The 20,608-nt window shown below is 38.2% G+C and overlaps 1 protein-coding gene across 6 annotated transcripts in view; it reads right to left on the minus strand.

Annotated features, from left to right (window-relative positions):
• Positions 1-20,608, minus strand: part of DGKE (diacylglycerol kinase epsilon) — a 42,109-nt gene that overhangs the window by 5,007 nt on the left and 16,494 nt on the right. For 5 of the 6 annotated variants that reach the window (XR_005212730.1, XM_037809418.1, XM_037809419.1 and 2 more), the window contains 5 exons: positions 8,250-8,393; positions 7,807-7,964; positions 7,422-7,473; positions 4,346-4,459; positions 1,960-2,031 (listed from right to left, as the gene is read on the minus strand). Coding sequence is in view for 5 of the 6 variants with exons in the window: in XM_037809418.1 (XP_037665346.1) it covers positions 1,960-2,031; positions 4,346-4,459; positions 7,422-7,473; positions 7,807-7,964; positions 8,250-8,393 (540 nt within the window). In the remaining variant the exon portion in view is untranslated. The remainder of the gene's footprint in view (positions 1-1,959; positions 2,032-4,345; positions 4,460-7,421; positions 7,474-7,806; positions 7,965-8,249; positions 8,394-20,608) is intronic. The other variant, XM_037809420.1, reaches the window with a different exon arrangement.

A 20,608-nucleotide genomic window follows, 5' to 3' on the forward strand; every position in this document is an offset into this window, starting at 1 on the left:
GTAGGATTCCCCAAAGCTTTGTACTAAGCCCCATCTTTTCTCATGCTCCAGACTCTGAAGCCATTTTTACGTCTTGAACTGCCATCTCTGAGCTGACACTTCTTACATTGATTTCATTGGTCCAGAAAGTGAACTGGATCCAATCTATCTATCCAACTGTTAATAAGACAATTTCACTGACTGTAGCATCTATGAACAAAACTGAGTCAAGCATCTTCTCCACATACCCCCACCCACTTCCCAGGAAAGAGCAGCACCATCACCTGAGCTGCCCAAGCCAGAAACCTGGGAGTTATTTTTGACTTCTTTGTCTTTACCTCCACATCCAATTAATCACTAAAAACAGTCATCACCACTTTCTAAATCTCTCTCCCTGTCACTTCTGATAGTACCCTAGCCTAGAACACCATCATCTCCTCCCTAAAATATTCCTAACTGGTCTGTTACTCTAGCCTTACTCTCCTCTTATTCATCCCTCGCAGAGAAGTTGGACTGACACTTATAAAATGCAAATATGTCAGCCCCTAACTACAACCCTTCAGGGGCTTTGACTATGTGCTCATGATCAAATCCATGAGCTGATACGGCCCCCTGTGATTTGGCCTCTGCCTACTGCTCTAGCCTCAGCTCCTGCCACTTTCCCTCCTGCAAGTGATGTTCCAGCTTGAACCCACTCCAGTATGTTATGTTCTCTCTTGCCTCTAAGCCTTTGAAAATGCTGTTCTTAGCCTAGAACAATCTTCCCTTTCTTCACTTAGCTAACTCTTACTTAAAATTTTCAGATTCTAGCTGTCACTTCTTTCAGAAAGATTTCCTTGTTACTGTCACTTTCCCTAGAAAATCTTCCCAATCTCCTTGGTATGTACTGCTCTTATTTCTTCCTATAAGACTGTGTACTTTTCTTATCATATCAGTTCTCATACTGTATTGCAAAGTGGCTTAAAGGTCTTTCTTCTCCCTCAACTGTAAACTTAGTGCAAGCAAGGGAATTACCATTACATCTCTAGTACCTAGGACAGTGCCTGCACTTTGTAGGTGGCCTCAAAAATAATTTTTATATAAATATCAGAAAATAAAAGTGCCACCTTGTATGCTTCACCCTACCAAAGCTAACAAAGCCTAGGAAAAAGGAGATACAATAAAGAAGAACAGTATTCTTGGTATGGAAAAGCTTGCTACTCCTTCTGTGTCATGGCTACCCAGAGGCTTTGAGCTAGTGTCTTGCCTAACTGCAGCAGCTGTTTTTTTTGCCCCATGTATAAAACAGGCTCCTTTCTCCCTGCTCATGTTTTCACTTTCCCCACGTTGTTTATCATTTGGCTCTTCCCTTTCCTTTATTTTACTAGTTCTGGGATTCTCTGTACTAATGTCTTTGTTGTGGCTGCCAATCATTAGGGATTCTTTTTGGAAGCAAGCAGGGAGTAAATACAATAATTTGCCATATCATGATGTCAGGGAAACTGTAGCTATAAGCAATCGTTAATCTTCTATTTTTATTGTTTATACATTTTTATTTTACTTTAGTATATTTAAGAGAGAGACTTCACAAACGTAATCTAAATTAAACTTTGGGTTTAAACTTCCTCCAAGCATCTGTGATGAGTCAGGCACTGTGATAGATAACTTCAAATCTGTCATCACATGAAGCTATTTGGCATAAGAATTAAACAGACTCTGGAGTTAGATAAACCTGGGTATGAATCCTGATTAGGACTCGAATTTGGACAAATTATTTAATTTCAAACCCAGGCTTTCTCTTCTGTACAATGGGAATATAACAGTACCTGCCTTGTAGGACTGTGGTGAGAATTTAGGGGGACCATAACAAGTGCCTGGCACACAGTAAATATGCCACATATGTTGGCAAAATATGTTAATAGATAATTTAGCACTGTTGTTTTAGAAAAATTCATAATTCAGAGATCACCTAAAACTTTAGGAAAGGTATTGATAGCTTACCTCAACTTTTTTATTTAAATCTTTACATTCTTGCACTAAACAATCTTTGGTTCCATAGAATAAGTAAACAGCCTATGAAAAATGGACAAAATATATAACATTAAAGCAATCTAACAAGCTCTATAAACATTAAGGAAAATGCACTGTATCAAAGCTCTCTGACTTGACTGATGAATGATGCTTTTTCAGAGTGGAAAAAGGGGCACCTGAGGGAAACTTATGTTTTTACACAACCACTGGCCCCATCCAACACCTCTCTATCCTAGAAATTTTAAAGGATAAAATTGGAACCAACCACTGAAAATATATAATTACAAATTACGCCAAAAGTGTCCCTAACATGTTAGATATATTACCTTGCATATGTCTAACATGTTAGGGGTTATTTTTGGTGTCATATTTTATTCTATTATGCTGTTTATTGTTTAAAGTTTCTAGGTGAATGTCAGTAGAATAGATGAAATGTTAATCAGCCTCTCCTTTAGAAAGTGACAATGAAGGCCATTATTTTTTAGTTTAAATGGCCTTTTTTGGGGGGTGGGGGGAAACATGGGAAGGGGTAGTTTGTGCCCAGATGGTGTTTTCTGCCAGTTTATCTAAAAAGATGCATTTTATAAGAAATATATTAAAATTAGAAAATTCCATTTTTTTCCTAATACTTCAGGTTATTTTAATGAAAGTAATTGCAGATAAATCTAATAAACATTTTACAGTCAATTTTAAATACAGAAAAGTTGATGGAGGCATTGAGATTTTGAGCTAATTACTAATTATATAAATACCAATACTCATTGCCTTAGTAATTATATCAATAAAAGGGAACTATTTGCAAATTTGAAATATCTGTAAAACAGACCCAGGAATAAAATAGTGTTTTACACTGGTTTTTCACATCCTGTTGCTCAATCACCAAGTCCACCAAGTAATTTTTTTTTTTTTTGCATGATAAAATTCATTTAATGATCACATGGCAAAGAATTCGCACATACACTTTTGGGATCTTTGTTACAGCACAAAAATAGCAACAAAAGTGATTTGCTGGCATCATAATAAACATCATGGGAACATTTGAAGTTGATGTTTCCTGTAATGCCATCATGGCTGAATGCATAACATGAGATAGTATGACGTATGAGAGAAAAGGCAATATTTAATATCCTCATACTCCTTGCATATTAAATAATGATAGGGTTACCTCTTCTTTCATCACTATAGTATTAAAAATATATTAGTCCTGTGTGTGAATGAGGTGGAAAGGGGAAGCTCAGAGTCATATATGTCACCAGAAGGAAAGTTGGAGGTCAAAAGATGGAAATGTATAAAACTGAATCCTATGGTGGGCAATGTCCATGATCAACTGTACAAATACTAGAAATCACTTCATGAACCAGAACGAATGTATGACAATGCAATTAGAAGTTAATAATAGAGGGGCATATAGGGAAGAACTATATACCTATTACAACCTATATACTACAGTTAGTAGTATTTCAACATTTTTTCATAAACAGTAACAAGCGTACTATATCAGTACTAGGAGTCAACAATTGAGGGGGGTTCGTTAGGGATAGGGGAGATTTAGAGTTTCCTTTTCTTTTTTTCTTTTTTCATCTTTCACTTTATTTCTTATCTGGAGTAATGAAAAGTTTCTAAAAATTGAACGAAAATTAAGTGTGATGGATGCACAGCTGTATGAGGGTACCCAGGGGCAAGTGACTGTACACTTTGGATCTTTGGATAATTGTATGGTATCTGAACAATCTCAATAAAAATGAAAAAAAAAAAAAGGTAAAAAAAAAATGTATTAGTCCTTAAAATTATATATGTTTTCAAAAGCATTTTCTTAAACTGTTATGCTTGGATTCACCAAGTCATTTTTAAAAATTTCAAAACTTCCATTAAAGGAATCAATTGTACTCTAGAAACTGGAGCAACCACCTTAAGTCAGAGGCCCTGATAAACAAGCTGCTCCTTTTCTTACTTCAGTTACCTTTTCAAGTTATCCCAAGTCAATGGAATCTATTTTTCCAGTAATAACTACACCAAAAATCTACCCTGATTAAAATTTATTTCCAATTTTAGTTGTCATTTAAGTAAGATAAGCTATAATACATTCCATATAGTTGCCTTCTAAACAAAATAAGCTGTAAAACATCCCAACTTTGAAGTTTTAGATTAAAAATCTGTCACTGTTGTAAAAAGTTTAAATATGTTCAAGGACCTAATTTGACAGGCTTACATAAAACTGAGCAGGTAAATGTCAGTTTGAACTAACTGTGAATTAGTTCAATGTGAATCTACTTGAAAGGGTGCTAAATAAAACTGAACTATTGATTTTTACTGTACCTTCAGTGATAAGCAGGAAATGTTATTTTATCCAACACACCTTATTAAGAATTCTGCTAGAAAACAGAGATGGTGCCTTTTCACGATGGGCGTGAAAGTTGAGAGCCATGAGAGCGTCAGGTCCAACAGAAAAATAGTTATTCATCGTGAACTCCTATGGAAGAGAAAGAGTAAGCAACGGATTAGGCTTCAGTCCAAGATTATACCACATATTATTATGTAAATTGTAGTCCATGTTCTTTATGAAAACCAATACTTTCTTGTTTACTTTCCACATAAATCTACATTATTCTGTCCAGTACAATTGCCAGAAAAAAATTTCAGTCCAAAGGACAATAACTATAGACAGGAATTTCACTTCCCATTTCTATTTAATAGTGCTACACCTCAGATCTTACCATCTAGAATGGCTCTACTTTATGATCTTAAATGTAATGAATGCATCCAGTCTTTCCACATCTGTGTTGCCATCATATTTGCTTTTCGCCTTCATTGCAACCCTCAGGTTCTCAACTTCTTTCAGTCCCAAACAGGCCACTGGTCCCCTTGTAACTTATTGTACTTTTTAACCTAGTCTGGATTTCGAGGTCAATCATTTCAAATACTCTATTTGACAGCTTCCTTAGTTCCAACATTCCCTTGACCTTTTTCTGTATCAGCCTTGTTTGTTAATCTACTCAAATCCTGTTTTGTTTTCCAGGTTGCTGGGAGCTGCTGGTGAGAACCTTATAATTACAATTCTGTTAGAAATTTATTTCCAACCATGGTTGCACGTAACTGCTAATAGTGCATGAAAATCCTTTAGACTTCCTTTCTCATAATCCACCTTTACAACTCTCCTTAAGTCCTTGACCAACAGTCCCTTTTGCCTTTATGCTCAGATAATGATCTTCACTCTTGCCTCACTGAAAAAAGCGAGATCACCATGTACGAATTCACATTTTCTCTTCCCTGCCACTTAAAGTTTGTCTTTTTCAAATGTACCTTCCCCCACCTCCCAAATCAAAGTGCTCTTAAACCTTTTGAGGGCAATGTCTAATTCAATTATTTTCTTCATCCCTTCTCCATCTGTCTCTTATGGAGTTGTCTTCAACTTTACCTTCTAATCTGACTACTGAATTTTAGTTTATAAGAGCTTTTTTTTGGGGGGGGGGATGTATGTGTGTGTGTGTTTACGAATGTTCTTTTTCTAGCATCCTGTTTTCGTTTCATGGATGCAGTTACTCTCATCTCTCTGAGGACATTAGTTTTGGCTTTTTTTCTTCTAGGTTTTCTTCTCCTAGTTGGACTATCCTTGTTTCCTTCATGTTCCTTTTTTCCTGTCTGCTTTTTTTATGCTCTTTCATGGTAGAAGCTTTTCATAAATGTTTGTTCTTTCCTCAAATCCTTATTTGTGTCTGTTCACCTTTAGGTGTAAGGCCATCGAAGGCAAACTGAACTTTGTATCAAAAGGCAGGGTTTGCCAGGGGAAGAGCTTCACTGTAAGGTCACAGAGCAGGAATCTGGTTATTTTGTTCGGGGGCCTCCAAGTGTATCTGTGAAACTTTTCCTTGGGCAGGTTAGTTTCCTCAGAGAGAAATCCTCTCTGCTGGGATTTTTGAAGCTAAGTGGATGAAAGGGTAGTGCTCTCACCTGTCACTTAACTCCTATTTTCAGCTGTCTTAGTATTCCTGAGACCAAAATCCTTCTACCTAAAACTCTCCAGAGTCAACCTCCAATCTTCGGCCTGAAAGGGGTCGTGGGGAGGAGGAGGAGGGTGGTGTGTGACTACGTGAGGTTGGGGAAAGGGAGGTGCTGTACGGGCAAATGGCTACTTTTGCTAGTTCTTTCTATTTTCAGTTCAGGCCCACACACTCATGCCTTCCAAGTGACTGGGTAACTCTAAGTGCTAACCTTTGCTGCATCCTGCCACATTTGGCTTCTTTCTTAGTTTTCTGCATTGTAGACACTTAGCATTTCAGCTTTCTTCAATATGTCAAGTCAGTTACTACTATTTGCCCTCTGCCTTCCAAATTGTTCTGGCCTCTCTAGACTGCTATCATCTCATTTCACATTTTCTTTGTCCTTAAGGGCTTACACCAAAATTCTAAGAATTTATCATCACTTCAGAGATTTTGGTGACAGATATTTTGGGGACAGATTTTGGAGGGGTGGAGGTAAATTCATATGTTCAGTGTTCCCCTAATGTTCTTTTTCAAGTCTGCATTGTTTTTGCTGCTTATTGCCTACTTTCTATATCTCTGTCTTCTCTTGAAACCATCTTCTTAATCTCTCACTACACTCTTAGTCTTTTTTATTGGTCCCTCTTCCTTGCTGTGCCCCCTAAGTGTATCTATTATCTTGGACCTCTTTTCCTCTTTCTCTACACTCTCTCATGCATCCTGATAATTTAAACAATCACCTATAGGCTGACAATTCCTCAATCTACCCCTCCAGTTCTGTCCTTGATCCTGAGGAGCAAGGCTAAATTTCCAACTTGTTGAATGCACCACAGACTCAAGTTGATGTGTCCAAAGTCTAATGCATTTTATTCCGCCCCAAACCTGAAACTGTTTCTATTTTTCTTATCCTGTTTAATTCATCTAGGCAGAAAAACTAGAAACCTGGTGACAGTATGTTTTCCTTTTCCTTTACACCAAGCAGTTGCCAAGTGTTGATCAACTCCATCTCTCAAACGTCTCTGGACTCTCCTCATCCTAAGATTCCTCTTGTTTCTGTCCAAGGGCGGCTTCTAGGCTATTTTCACACAACCTCCAGAGTATCTTTTCAAAACACACATCTGCTATCTCTGCATTATTTGTGCATTATATTTTGCATTCTCTTGTGTCTTTATTTGCTCTGCCTGGAAAGTCCTTTGTTCCTTTCTCTGCTGATCTAAATTCTATTTACCTTTTAAGGACCAGCTCACATGTCTACTTCCTCAGACTGTTTAGCATGCTTGCATTGTGTTCTCCCCCACAGTCTGTTTATAGTCCAACTTAGGAGATCACATAACAAGCTCCTTACACATAAGCACCACGTCTCTGTATCCCACCACATGGTGCTATGTCTTGTGCAATGGAGGCACTCCTTCAACGCTTGTTGAAACTATTCACAATCAACGTGCTTAAACATACCTTGGGTTTTCTTAGGTTGTAGTATCCTTTATTTGTTATCTGAACTTTCCATCTAAAAAACAGAAGTTAAAGAAAAAATCATTACTTTTTATCAAATAAACTGTAGTTTGGATGACTTATCAATAAAGTTCTTCTATTGACACAGCATTTGAAAAAATAACTACATCTAAGTGAACATGCAAATGCTGGGATAAAGTACCCAGGGTAATTTATGTCTTTGGGCTTTATATAACAAAACAAAGCACCAGAATCTATGGATAAGTACAATTAACAGAGTCTTTACATTTAAATTATGTTTTGTTTTATAACTATACAAGTCTTCATTTATAAACCAAAGAATACTCCAAAAGCTAAGAAATCTATTTTGGGGGGACGTCTAACTTACCTATCTAGTTTAATTCCATCTGCATCCATAACATTTCTTAAGACCTGTGCAACTGGGATTTCTCCAGCATAACCTGTACCCCAGCCCAATGTATTGGAAAGATCATTGCCTGTTCCCAGAGGCAAGACTGCAACTTGTGGAATGTATTTTTCTTGTCCCTAGAAATAGCAAAGACATATTTTAGATTTTTCTCTTCAGACTACATATAGGGTAATAATATTTCATAAAACTTAAAGACCAAAATAATAAAGATTCAAATATGACAACTCTGTTATTTTACTAAAGGTTAAGCTAACTGCTTAACCATAAATATCTTACTCTTAGATATTCAAAATTCGCAAGGTCTCCTAATATTCATCTGCATAATAAAAAAAGATTAAAAAATTGTATATTTAACTTGGACGTGCTTCCGTGAAAAACAATTAGTTCTTGAAGACTGATACCTTAATCTTCATTTCATCAACTGCATCCAGGACCCAGCCCACAGTCCCATCCCCTCCACAAACAAGTACTCGAGCTGAATAATAGGGAAGAAGAGTACAAAGTTGCAGGGCTTTGATGGGGGGAGTTTTTGTTACATCAAAAACCTAGAAATGAAAGACAAAGAAAAAACGTGTTTTTATTCAACACTGTCCTTCAGTTATGGGGATGATTTTCCTTTAGATTTAAAGTCCATACATGGCTGCATAACCACATTGGCTTCAATGTACTTATCTTTAACAATGTGCCAGGCACCTGCCAGACTACTGACATTCATTGTGGTGCATGCCCATGCCCACCCTACAAAGCAGGACTTAGTTTCATTCTACTGACCAGGAAACTGATGCACAGAGAAGTTACATAACTTGCCTTTTATTTCCCAGATAACTAAGTGTAGCAATACGAATTCAAACCTACAGTCTGCCCATTATATCATATTGCTTTATCTTTGTTCACAGGAAGCCAAAATGTGCTAAGTTCAATCTAACTAGTGCTTCAATTTTATACTGTTGTTTCTTTAAAAAACCACTACTGTAAGTTAACAGAACTATCTGGAAAACAATTTTGTAATATGCATTAAATGACATAAAAATTCAAGGACACAATATCCATAATTCTGTAAATTATACTATGAAAACATCTCAAAAGTCAAAAACATCCTATGGGGAGCCCACCCTGATTAAGATGGTGGAGTGAGATGCTTTAGGCTCCACCCCCCCCCCCCCCCCCCCCCCCCGAGAAGCTTTGGACAACAAGCAAGAACTGGCAGAAACAACTTTCTCAAACTTCCGGAAGACAGTTAAAGGATTGTAGCAAGAGGGTGCATGTTGAACCAAGAAGAATGCTACTTAAAAGTGGTAGGATCTCGTGGCTTCCTGGCTGGTCCCTCTCCAACTCCTCACTGGCTCAGCACGGACCCAGACCACACTCTCAGTGTGGATTCTTGGATGTGCTTCCATGAAAGGCAATTAGTTCTTGAAGACTGATACCTTAATCTGCCCAGTTCCAGAGGGCACAGACTAACCCTTGTGCACCTACTAGAGCAGGTACATCTGGCCCATTCTGTCCCCTGAGGGACCTGTCATCCCAGAACTTGCCCTGCATGAAGGCAGCTCACTGAGCTCCCCTACAGAATTCTGTGGAAGAGCAGTAAAGTGGCTGCCTGGGGCAGGGGACTGCTGTTTGTAGAACATACAGTGCAGTGCCTGGAACTGGGAGGAAACTGTTTCCCATGAAGAAGGGGCATTTGTATTCGTGTAAATAAGGGATCTGCTGGGTGACATGCGCATGCCTGATAAGATGCATGTGCAGAAAGGATCAGGGAGGCCCCCATGCTTTGGCCTGGAGCTATTCTCCAAACTCATAATGTAGATGAGATCTGAAGGAGAGCACTTGCACAAGTCAATTTGCAAGGACCAAGAAAGGTGTTTTGTTTTCTTCCTTTTTTTCGTTAGTGCCTTGCTTTCAAAGAAAGCTCTGTCATAACACTAGCTGGACACAAGCTTAAGGGACAGATGCCTCAGAGTCAAAATTCTAGCAATAAAACATTAAATATCAAAATGTCCAGGTTTCAATAAAAGGCTACAAAACACACAAAGAAACAGGAAGTGCTGACCCAGGCAAAGGAGAAGATGAAAGCATTAGAAACCATCAACGAGGAGGACCAGACCTGGGACATACTGGACTAAGACTTTAAAAATAGCCCTAATAAGGAAATAACTGAAACTATGGTACTGTAACCCAGTCTCGGAACATTTTCTATATAACTATTTGTTAAATCATACTTTGAAAGTTAAAAATAAAAAAAAAGTCCTAAATATGCTCAAAGAGCTAAAGGAAAACACAAAGTACTAAAGGATATCAGGAAAATGACAGATGAAAACAAAGAGAATATCATGAAAAGGAACTAAACAGGGCTGAAGACTATAATAATAGAAATTAAAAATTCCCTAGAGGGGTTCAAGAGCAGACTGGAGCTGGTGGAAAAAAGAATCAGTGAACTTGAAGATAAGAAAATTGAAATTATTCAGTCTGAGGAACAGAAGGAAGGAAGAATGAAAAAAAAGTGAACACAGCCTGATGAACCCTGGGACACCATCAAGTGAGTGTATCCACATATACACTGTAGGAGTCCCAGAAGGAGAAAAAGAGAAAAAGGTACAGAGAGAATACTGAAAGAAACAATGGCTGAAAACTTCCCAAATTTAATGAAAGACATAAGTATACACATCCAAGATGCACAACAAACTCCAACAGGATAAACCCACACCACATCATGTTATAATCAAACTGCTGAAAGCCAAAGGTAAAGAATTTTGAAAGCCCCAAGACAGAAGCAACATGTCATATACAAGGAAGCCTCAATAAGATTAAGTGCTGATCTCTCATCAGAAACCATGGAGGCAAGAAGGCAATGGGAAGGAATATTTAAGGTGCTGAAAGCAGAAAACTGCCAACTGAGAATTAAATATCTGGCAAAACTGTCTTTCGACAAAGAGGGCGAGATGAAGACATTTCAGGATAAACAAAAGATGAACAACTTCATCCTCACTACACTGGCCTCACAAGAAATGCTAAAGAGAGTTCTGCAGGTTGAAAGGAGAGGACATTAGACAAATGACTGAAGCCACACAAAGAAATAGAGATCTCTAGTAAAGATGGGTTTATATGGGTAAATATAATTATCAGTATTATTATATTTCTGATTTGTAACTCCTCTTTTTACTTCTTACAGGATCTAAAAGGCAACTGCATAAAATGTAATGATAAAGCATGGTTCTGGACTCATAATATATAAACATATAATTTGTGACAAGAACTACACAGAGGTGAGGATATAGAGGGGTATTGGCACATAGTTTGTGTATACTACTAAAGTTAAGTTGGTATCAAAGCAAATGAGATTATAGCCTTAGAATGTTAACTTTAAGATCCATGGCATCCACAAAGAAAAGTATCTCAGAATATGCAAACTCATAAAGTCAGAAAGTAGAGTACAGGTTACCAGGGGTGGCCTTGGGGAGGCAGCAGGGGAAAAAGGGAACTAATGCAAAATGTGTGTAGGGTTTCTGTTTGGGATGAAGGGAAAGGCATGGAAATGCATGGTGGTGGGTATACTACAATGCAGTGGCTGTAATTAATCCCACTGCATGGTATGCTTGGGAAGAGTTGGGAAGATCTATGTTGTATAAATTTTTCCACAATTAAAAAAAAAGAAAGATAAACTAAAGAGAAAATGACCATTAAATGCAATACATCAAAGTGGATGGGATCTAAGAATGGAGGAGAAAAGGCTCAAAAGGGCATTACTGGGACATAAGAAAACATCAGAATATAGAAAGTAAGCTTTATATTACTGTTAAATTTCTTGAACTTGATAACTGCACTTAAGGTGATTACCTAAGTGAATATCCTTGTTCACAGGAACAGAACATGGAAGTATTACTTGTTCAAGAATTATGATGTGGGCATCCTGTTCTCAAATGTTCAGAACACACATAGATGATAGATAAACAGAACGATATGGTAAAAGTGGCAAAATGTTAAAATTGGTTGATCTGGTTATCTGGGAGTGTGGAGGTATGCTGGAATTCTCTGTATGGGGTCTATACTATTTTTGCAACTGTCCTGTAATCGGAAATTATTTCAAAATTAAAAATTAAAAAAAAAACAAAACAAAACTAATGAGGACTATGTTACAACATAAAAAAACGGTTTATACCATTGATTAAAGAAAACGGAATGCATATTCATATCTAGATGATTATATAGTGATGTTGATATGCAAATGCATTTAATGGAAAGAACATGGACAAATGAAAACCAGTGTTAATTATGCGTAGAAACTGCAGGTGATGTTTTTTCATTTATTATTTTCATAATTTCCTTAAACTATATAACGTTGAATGTGTAAAAAATACAACTTAGAAGGAATAAAGTTATTACATTTTTGATTGTTGCACAAGGGGTTATTTAATTTTTCAAAGTAGAAAGTTGTTAGCACACAAATTCATTAATCTTAATGGTATGATCTTTTCTCCCTTATTTTAAAAAATTGAGGACATATCATAAAATTCACCCATTTAAAGTGTATAATTCAATGAGTTTTACTGAGTTTACTGAGTTGTGCAACCAGCACCATAATCAAATTTAGAACATTTTCATCACCCCCTGTAAGACCCCTCAATCCCCGTTTACAATTAATTACCTTTCCTAGTTTCAGCCCCAGGCAACCCCTAATCTACTTTTTGTCTCTCTAGATTTATTGTTTCTGGACATTTCATATAAATGGAATCCTACAATATGTAATCCCTGGTATCTGGCTTTTTTCATGTAGCCAGCTTCATCCAGGTTAGCATATATCAGAAGTTCATTTCTTTTTACTGCTGAGTAGTACTCCACTGCATGGGTACACCTGATTTCGTTAGGTCACTAACCAGATGATAGATCATTGGGTTGTTTTTACTTTTTGGCTTTTATGAATAATATAGTGCTATGAACATGTACATGTGTCTTTTTTTTCAGTTTTATTGAGATATATTCACATACCATAGAATCATCTACAGTGTACAATCCACTGTTCACAGTACAATCATATAACTGTGCATTCATCACCCCAATTTTTGAACATTTTCCTTATTCCAAAAAGAATAAAAATAACAATAAAAATAAAAGTAAAAAAGAACACCCAAAACATTCACTGTGCCAGTTTGAATATATTGTGTCCCCCAAATGCCATTATCTTTGATGTAATCTTGTGTGGGCAGACGTTATCAGTGTTGATTAGATTGGAATTCTTTGTATTTCTGTGGAGATGTGCCCCACCCAACTGTGGGTGATGACTCTAATTGGATAATTTCCATGGAGTGTTGGCCCACCCATTGGGTGGACCTTGATCACTGCAGCCATATAAATGAGCTGAGGGGCAGAGGGAACTCAGTGCAGCTGTGAGTGATGTTTTGAAGAGGAACTACAGCCAAGAGGGACACTGACGAAAGCACAGGAGCTGCAGATGAGAGACAGTTTGAAGACAGCCGTTGAAAGCAGAGTCTTGCTCCGGAGAAGCTAAGAGAGGGCAAATACCCCAAGTGCAACTAAGAGTGACATTTTTGAGGAAATGCAGCCTAGAAAGGAACATTCTGGGAGAAAGCCATTTTGAAACTAGAACATTCACCTTCCCCATCCCACCCTTTTTTTCATTTAGTTTTTGTTCCCATTTTTCTACTCACCTGTCCATACACTGGATAAAGGGAGTGTGAGCCACAGGTTTTCACAATCACACAGTCACACATGTAAGCTACACAGTTACACAATCATCTTCAAGAATCAAGGCTACTGGGTTGCGGTTCGACAGTTTCAGGTATTTCCTTCTAGCCATTCCAACATATTAACAACTAAAAAGGAATACCTATATTGTGCATAAGAATGCCCTCTAGAATGCCCTCTCAACTCCATTTGAAATCTCTCAGTCACTGAAACTTTACTTTGTTTCATTTTGCTTCCCCCTTTTGGTCAAGAAGATGTACTCAATCTCACCACGCCAGGTCCAGGCCCATCCCTCGGAGTCATATCCTGCACTGCCAGGGAGATTTATACCCCTGGGAGTCAGATCCCACGTAGGAGGAAGGACAGTGAGTTCACCTGCCTCATGGGCTTAGAGAGACAGAGAGGGCCACAACTGAGCAACAAAGAGGTTCTCTGGGGGAGACTCTTAGGCACAATTATAGGTAGGCTTAGCCTCTCCTTTGCAGTAACAAGCTTCATAAGGGCAAATCCCAAGATTGAGGGCTCATCCTACTAAACTGTAAAATTCTTTTTTACTTTTACTTTGACTTTTTTGGAGTAAGGAAAAGGTTCAAAAATTGATTCTGGTGATGAATGCACAACTGTATGATGGTGCTGTGAATAATGGATTGTACACTGTGGATGATTGTAGGGCACGTAAATGTATCTCCATAAAACCGTGTTTAAAAAAAAGTAAATGAGGAGAGGAACCTAAGATGGCAACTAGGTGAGACAGAGAAAAAAACACTTCCATGGAAAACACTAGATAAAAACCAGAAAGGACCCAGAACACCACTTCCAAAGTAGCACCAGCTGGACAAGTTCTGCTAAAGCCACAGGGAACGTGCATTTGGTGAAACCAGGAGTCTACATTCTGAAACGAGTGAGTGAGTTGGCTGAATCCCTCGGTCATGCTGCGTTGGGGGGAAACGGTGGGTTGGAGTTTTTAAAAAAATAAAAGCCCGGGAACAGCTGCAGATAAGACGGGAGCGGTCTGGACTAACACCTTGGTGTCTGGGGTGGAGGATACCCCTTCCCACATCCACTGCTGATTGTCTCGGGTCCAGGGAAACAAAGGTGAGACGCACAACTTGCAGCAGTCTCCCCAGCGGGCGGGGCCGAACACACAGCACAGAGCCGAGCCGAGAAACCCAGCCTTGCAGCCGTCTCCCCAGCAGGCGGGGCTATTCCTGCCTGGGGCCGAACACACAGCACAGAGCCGAGCCGAGAAACCCAGCCTCACAGCCATCACCCCAGCGGGTGGGGCTGCTCCTGCCCGGGGCCGAACACACAGCACAGAGCCGAGCCGAGAAACCCAGCCTTGCAGCCGTCACTCCAGCGGGCAGGGCTGCTCCTGCCCGGGGCTGAACACACAGCACAGAGCCGAGACAAGAAACCCAGCCTGACAGGGAGTCTTTCCTGCAGCACCGCTCACACGACACAATATCGGCCATGGACAGTGGCCTTGAATACACCCACGGCTGATTGTCCCGGAGCTGGGAGAGCGGAGCTGTGCGGAAAGGGGGAAGTTAATGCGTCTCATTCAACCTTCTTTGAAGGGGGCTGGGAATGCCCTTACACAGCCTGGCGGACCAGGGCTTCCCTGGAGGCCGGCACGCACTTTGACGTGGCATGGCCCTCCCCTCCTCAACAGAGGTCCTGGAAAAGCACAGCAGGGAGGGAGGAACTGCTCAGAAATCCCAGGGAACCTATGCCAATACCAAGGACTTTTGTGTCAGCGGCAGAGAACAGCCTTAAATCTCCGGGAACACCTGGGAGGTCTGATTGTTAAACCTGCCTTTCCTCCCTAACCACTCAGGCACACGCCCCTCATTGGGGGCAGACAGCACCAACAACACACCCAAATTAAGTGCACCAATTGGACCCCAAAAGAATCAGATCCCCACATACCACAAAGTTGGGGAGAACTGACTTGAGGGAAATAAGTGACTCACGGACGCCATCTGCTGGTTAGTTAGAGAAAGTGTATGTCACCAAGCTGCAATTCTAACAAATTAAAGATCAAGTAAAGCAAATGCCAAGAGGCCAAAAACAACAGAAAATCTTAAAGCATATGATAAAACCAGATGACATGGAGAAGCCGAACCCAAACACTCGAATCAAAAGATCTGAAGACACACAGTTCCTGGCAGAATTAATCAAAGAACTACAGACAGGCAATGAGAGCATGGCACGGGATATAAAAGACTTGAAGAAGAGCATGGTACAGAATACAAAAGACATAAAAAAGACCCTAGAAGAGCATAAAGAAGATATTGCAAGAGTAAATAAAAAAATAGAAGATCTTATGGAAATTAAAGAAACTGTAGGCCAAATTAAAAAGACTCTGGATACTCAAAATACAAGATTAGAGGAAGCTGAACAACAACTCAGCCTCCTCGAGGACCACAGAACAGAAAATGAAAGAACAAAAGAAAGAATGGGGAAAAAAATTGAAAAAATCGAAATGGATCTCAGGGATATGATAGACAAAATAAAACGTCCAAATTTAAGACTCATTCATGTCCCAGAAGGGGAAGAGAAGGGTAAAGGTCTAGAAAGAGTATTCAAAGAAATTGTTGGGGAAAACTTCCCAAACCTTCTACACAATATAAATACACAAAGCATAAATGCCCAGAAAACTCCAAATAGAATAAATTCAAACAAACCCACTCCAACACATATTCTGATCAGACTGTCAAATACTGAAGAGAAGGAGCAAGTTCTGAAAGCAGCAAGAGAAAAGCAATTCACCACATACAAAGGAAACAACATAAGACTAAGTAATGACTACTCAGCAGCCACCATGGAGGCGAGAAGGCAGTGGCATGACATATTTAAAATTCTGAGAGAGGAAAATTTCCAACCAAGAATACTTTATCCAGCAAAACTCTCCTTCAAATTTGAGGGAGAGCTTAAATTTTTCACAAACAAATGCTGAGAGAGTTTGCTAATAAAAGACCTGCACTACTTCAGATACTAAAGCGAGCCCTACCGACAGAGAAACAAAGAAATGAAAGAGAGATATAGAGACTTTTAACAGACATATATAGAATATTACATCGCAGGCCACTCATTCTTCACCAGTGATCATGGATCTTTCTCCAGAATGGACTATATGCGGGGACATAAAAACAAGCCTCAATAAAATAAAAAATAAAAAAATGAATTTGTTCAAAGCACATTCTCTGACCACAGTGGAATATAAATAGAAGTCAATAACCATCAGAGACTTGGAGAATTCACAATCACCTGAAAGATAAAAATGAGGGGGAGATGAAAACATTCCCAGACAATCAAAAGCTGAGGAACTTCACCACCAGTAGATCAGTTCTAAGTAGGCTGAAAGGAAGGGACACTAAACAATTGACTGAAACCACATGAAGAAATAAAGATTTCCAGTAAAGATCACATGGTAAATATAAAGACCATTACTACTGTATTGTTGATTTATAACTCCACGATTTACTTCCTACAGGATCTAAAATACATAAACTGTAATGATAAATTGGTGGTTTTGGACTCAATGTAAAATATGTAACTCTTGACAAGAACTACATAAAGGTAGGGGAATGGGGGAGTATAGGAACACAGTTTACGTGTCCTATTGAAGTTAAGTTGGTTTCAAAGAAAAACAAGATTGTTATAGATTTAAGAGGTTAATTTTAAGCCCCATGGTAAACACAAAGAAAGTATCAAAGAATATGACCAAAGAGATGAAAAGTAGAGTAGGGGTTCCAAGAAGGGGAAGGGGCAATGGGGAGTTAAGAAATGAGAGTAGGGGTTTTGGTTTGGGGTGAAGGGAAACTTCTAGAAATGGATGGTTGGAAGGTGATAGCATTGCCAACATTCTAAATGTGATTAATCCCACTAAGGGAATGCTAGGGAGGGGTGGAATAGGATGATTTGGGCTATATATATCTTTCCACAATTGAAAAAAAAAATAAGACAGTCTAAATATATGAAAATTAAATGCCAAGGATGATCCTGGAAGGGATCTGAGGTCGGAGGAGAGGAGGCACAAAGGGACACAGATGGGACACAAGAAAAAAAAAAAACAAAAGGAACTATAGAATGTAAGCTTTGTATCAATGCTGAATTTCTTGAACTTCCTAGCTGTGTTTAATGAGATTGCATAAAATAATGTTCTTGTTCATGGGAAAGGTATATGTGAATTATATTGTTTGTTCAAAGATATGTGCAGCTTGCTCTCATATGTTCAGAAGACAGAGCAATAGATGATGGGTGTGAGGGAGGGAGAGAGGGAGGGAAAGAAAGAGACAGTGGTGTGACAGGATCTTAAAGGTGGTGGATCGGGGTATCGGGGGAGGGGGTTTGGGGTATGATGGAATTCTACGTAGGGGGTTTGTACTGTTTTTACAACTGTTCCTGTAAGAGTGAACTTATTTCAAAATAAAATTTATTATTAAAAAAAAAAAAGTAAATGAACAATGGGGGGGGAGGAAGGGTATGGGATGTTTTGGGTGTTCTTTTCTAATTTTTATTCTTATTATTTTTGGAGTAATGAAAATGTTCAAAAATTGATTGTGGTGATGAATGCATAACTATATCGTGATACTGTGAACAACTGATTATACGCTTGGATAACTGTACGGTATATGAATATATCTCAATAAAATTGAGATATTCAAAAATAAGAAATATTAAAAAATAAAAGAAAAAGATCAATTGTCTATAGATGAGAGGGTCTATTTCTGAACACTCAACACTCAATTCCATTGGTCAGTATATCTATCTTTATGCCATGAAGCTGTTTTGATCACTGTAGCTTTGTAGTATGCTTTAAAGTCAGGTAGTGTGAGACCTCCCACTTCCTTCCTCTTTCTTAAAGTATTTTTGGCTATTTGAGGAACTCTGCTCTTCCAAATAAATTTAGTTATTGGTTTTTCTATTTCTGCAAAGTTGTTGGCATTTTAACTGGTATTGCATTGAATCTATAAACCAGTTTAGGCAAAACTGACTTCTTAACTATATATTTAGTCTTTCAATCCATGAACACAGTTTATTCTTTCATTTTTTTTTTAGGGTCCTATTTGATTTCTTTCAGCGGTTTCTTGTAGTTTTCTGTGGATAGGTCTTTTGTGGCCTTCGTTAAGTTTATTCCTAAACACTTGATTATTTTGGTTGCTATTGTAAATTGAATTTTTTTCTTGATTTCCTTCTCCTGTTGCTCGTTACTTGTGTATAAGAACACTACTGATTTTTGCATGTTGACCTTGTAGCCTGCTACTTTGCTGCATTCCTTGTTTAGTTCTAGTAGCTTTGCTGTAGATTTTTCTGGATTTTCTACATGTAGGATCATGTCATCTGCAAACAGTGAAAGTTTTACCTCTTCCTCTCCAATCTTCTTCCTCACCAGTAACAATGGTGACAGTGGGCATCCTGTCTTGTTCCTGATCTTAGAGGGAAAGCTTTCAGTATTTCCCTGTTGAGTATGATGTTACCTGTGGGTTTTTCATACATTGCCTTTATCATATTGCAAATATTCCCTTTTATTCCTATCCTTTGAAGTTTTCATCAAGGATGTTGAATTTTGTCAAATGCCTTTTCTGCAACAATTGAGATGATCATGTGGTTCTTCTCTTTGATTTATTGATGTAGTGCATTACGTTAATTGATTTTCTTGTGTTGAACCAGCCTTGTATACCTGGAATAAAATCCACCTGGTTGTGGTGTATAATTCTTTTAATGTGCTGCTGGATTTGATTTGCAAGTATTTTGTGTAGGTTTTTGCATCTATACTCATTAAAGATACTCATCTGTAATTTTCTTTTTTTTGTAGTATCTTCGTCTGACTTCGGTGTTAGGGTGACGTTGGCTTCATAGAATGAGTTAGGTAGCTTTTCTTCTTTGTTTTTTGTAAGGAGTTTGAGCAGAATTGATATTAATTCTTCCTTGAATGCTTAGTAGAATTCACATGTGAAGCCATCTGGTTCTAGGCTTTTCCATTTTTGGTAGATTTTTGATGACTGTATCAATCTCTGGTGATTGGTTTGTTGATGTCGTCTATTTCTTCTCAAGTCAGTGTTGGTTGTTCATGCTTTTCTAGGAAGTTTTCCAATTCATATAAGTTGTCTAGTTTATTAGCATATAGTTGCTTGTAGTATCTTCTCATTAGCTCCTTTATTTCTGTGGAGTCAGTAGTTATGACCTCTCTCACATTTCTGATTGCATTTATTTGCATCCATATTCTCTTTTATTTTTTTTTGTTAGCCTAGCTAAGAGTCCATCAATTTTACTGATTTTCTCAAAGAACAAACTTCTGGTTTTGTTGATTCTCTCTATTGTTTTCCTGTTTTCAATTTCATTTATGTCTGTTTTAATCTTTGTTATTTCTTTCCTTCTGTTTGCTTTGGTGTTAGTTTGCTGTTCTTTCTTTAGCTTCTCCAGGTGGACAGTTAATTCCTTGATTTTTCCTCTCTCTTCTCTTTTAATATAGGAGTTTAGGGCAATAAATTTCCCTCTCAGCACTGCCTTTGCTGCATCCCATAAGTTTTGATGTGTTATGTTTTCATTGTCATTTGCCTTGAAGTATTTACTAATTTCTTTTGTAATTTCTTCCTTTACCCAATGATTGTCTAAGAGTATGTTGTTTAGTCTCCATATATTTGTGAATTTCCCAATCTTCTGCCTGTTATTGATTTCCAACTTCATTCCATTATGATCTGAGAAAGTATTCTGTATAATATCAGTATTTTTAAGTTTGTTGAGACTTGCTTTGTGACCCAACATGTGGTTCACCCCAGAGAATGATCCATGAGCACTTGAGAAAAATGTGTATCCTGTGCTGTTGTGGCGTGTAGTGTTCTATACATGTCTGTCAAGTCTAGTTCATTTATTGTACAATTCAGCGTCTCTGTTTCCTTATTGATCCTCCATCTAGATGTTCTGTCTGTTGATGAGAGTGGTGTATTGAAGTCTCCGACTATTATTGTAGAAGTATCTATTTTTCCCTTTAGTGGTGTGTTTGCCTCATATATTTTGGGGTACTCTGGCTTGGTGCATAAATATTTATGAT

This window comes from Choloepus didactylus, chromosome 18, assembly GCF_015220235.1.
Source record: "Choloepus didactylus isolate mChoDid1 chromosome 18, mChoDid1.pri, whole genome shotgun sequence".
Taxonomy (NCBI): domain Eukaryota; kingdom Metazoa; phylum Chordata; class Mammalia; order Pilosa; family Megalonychidae; genus Choloepus; species Choloepus didactylus.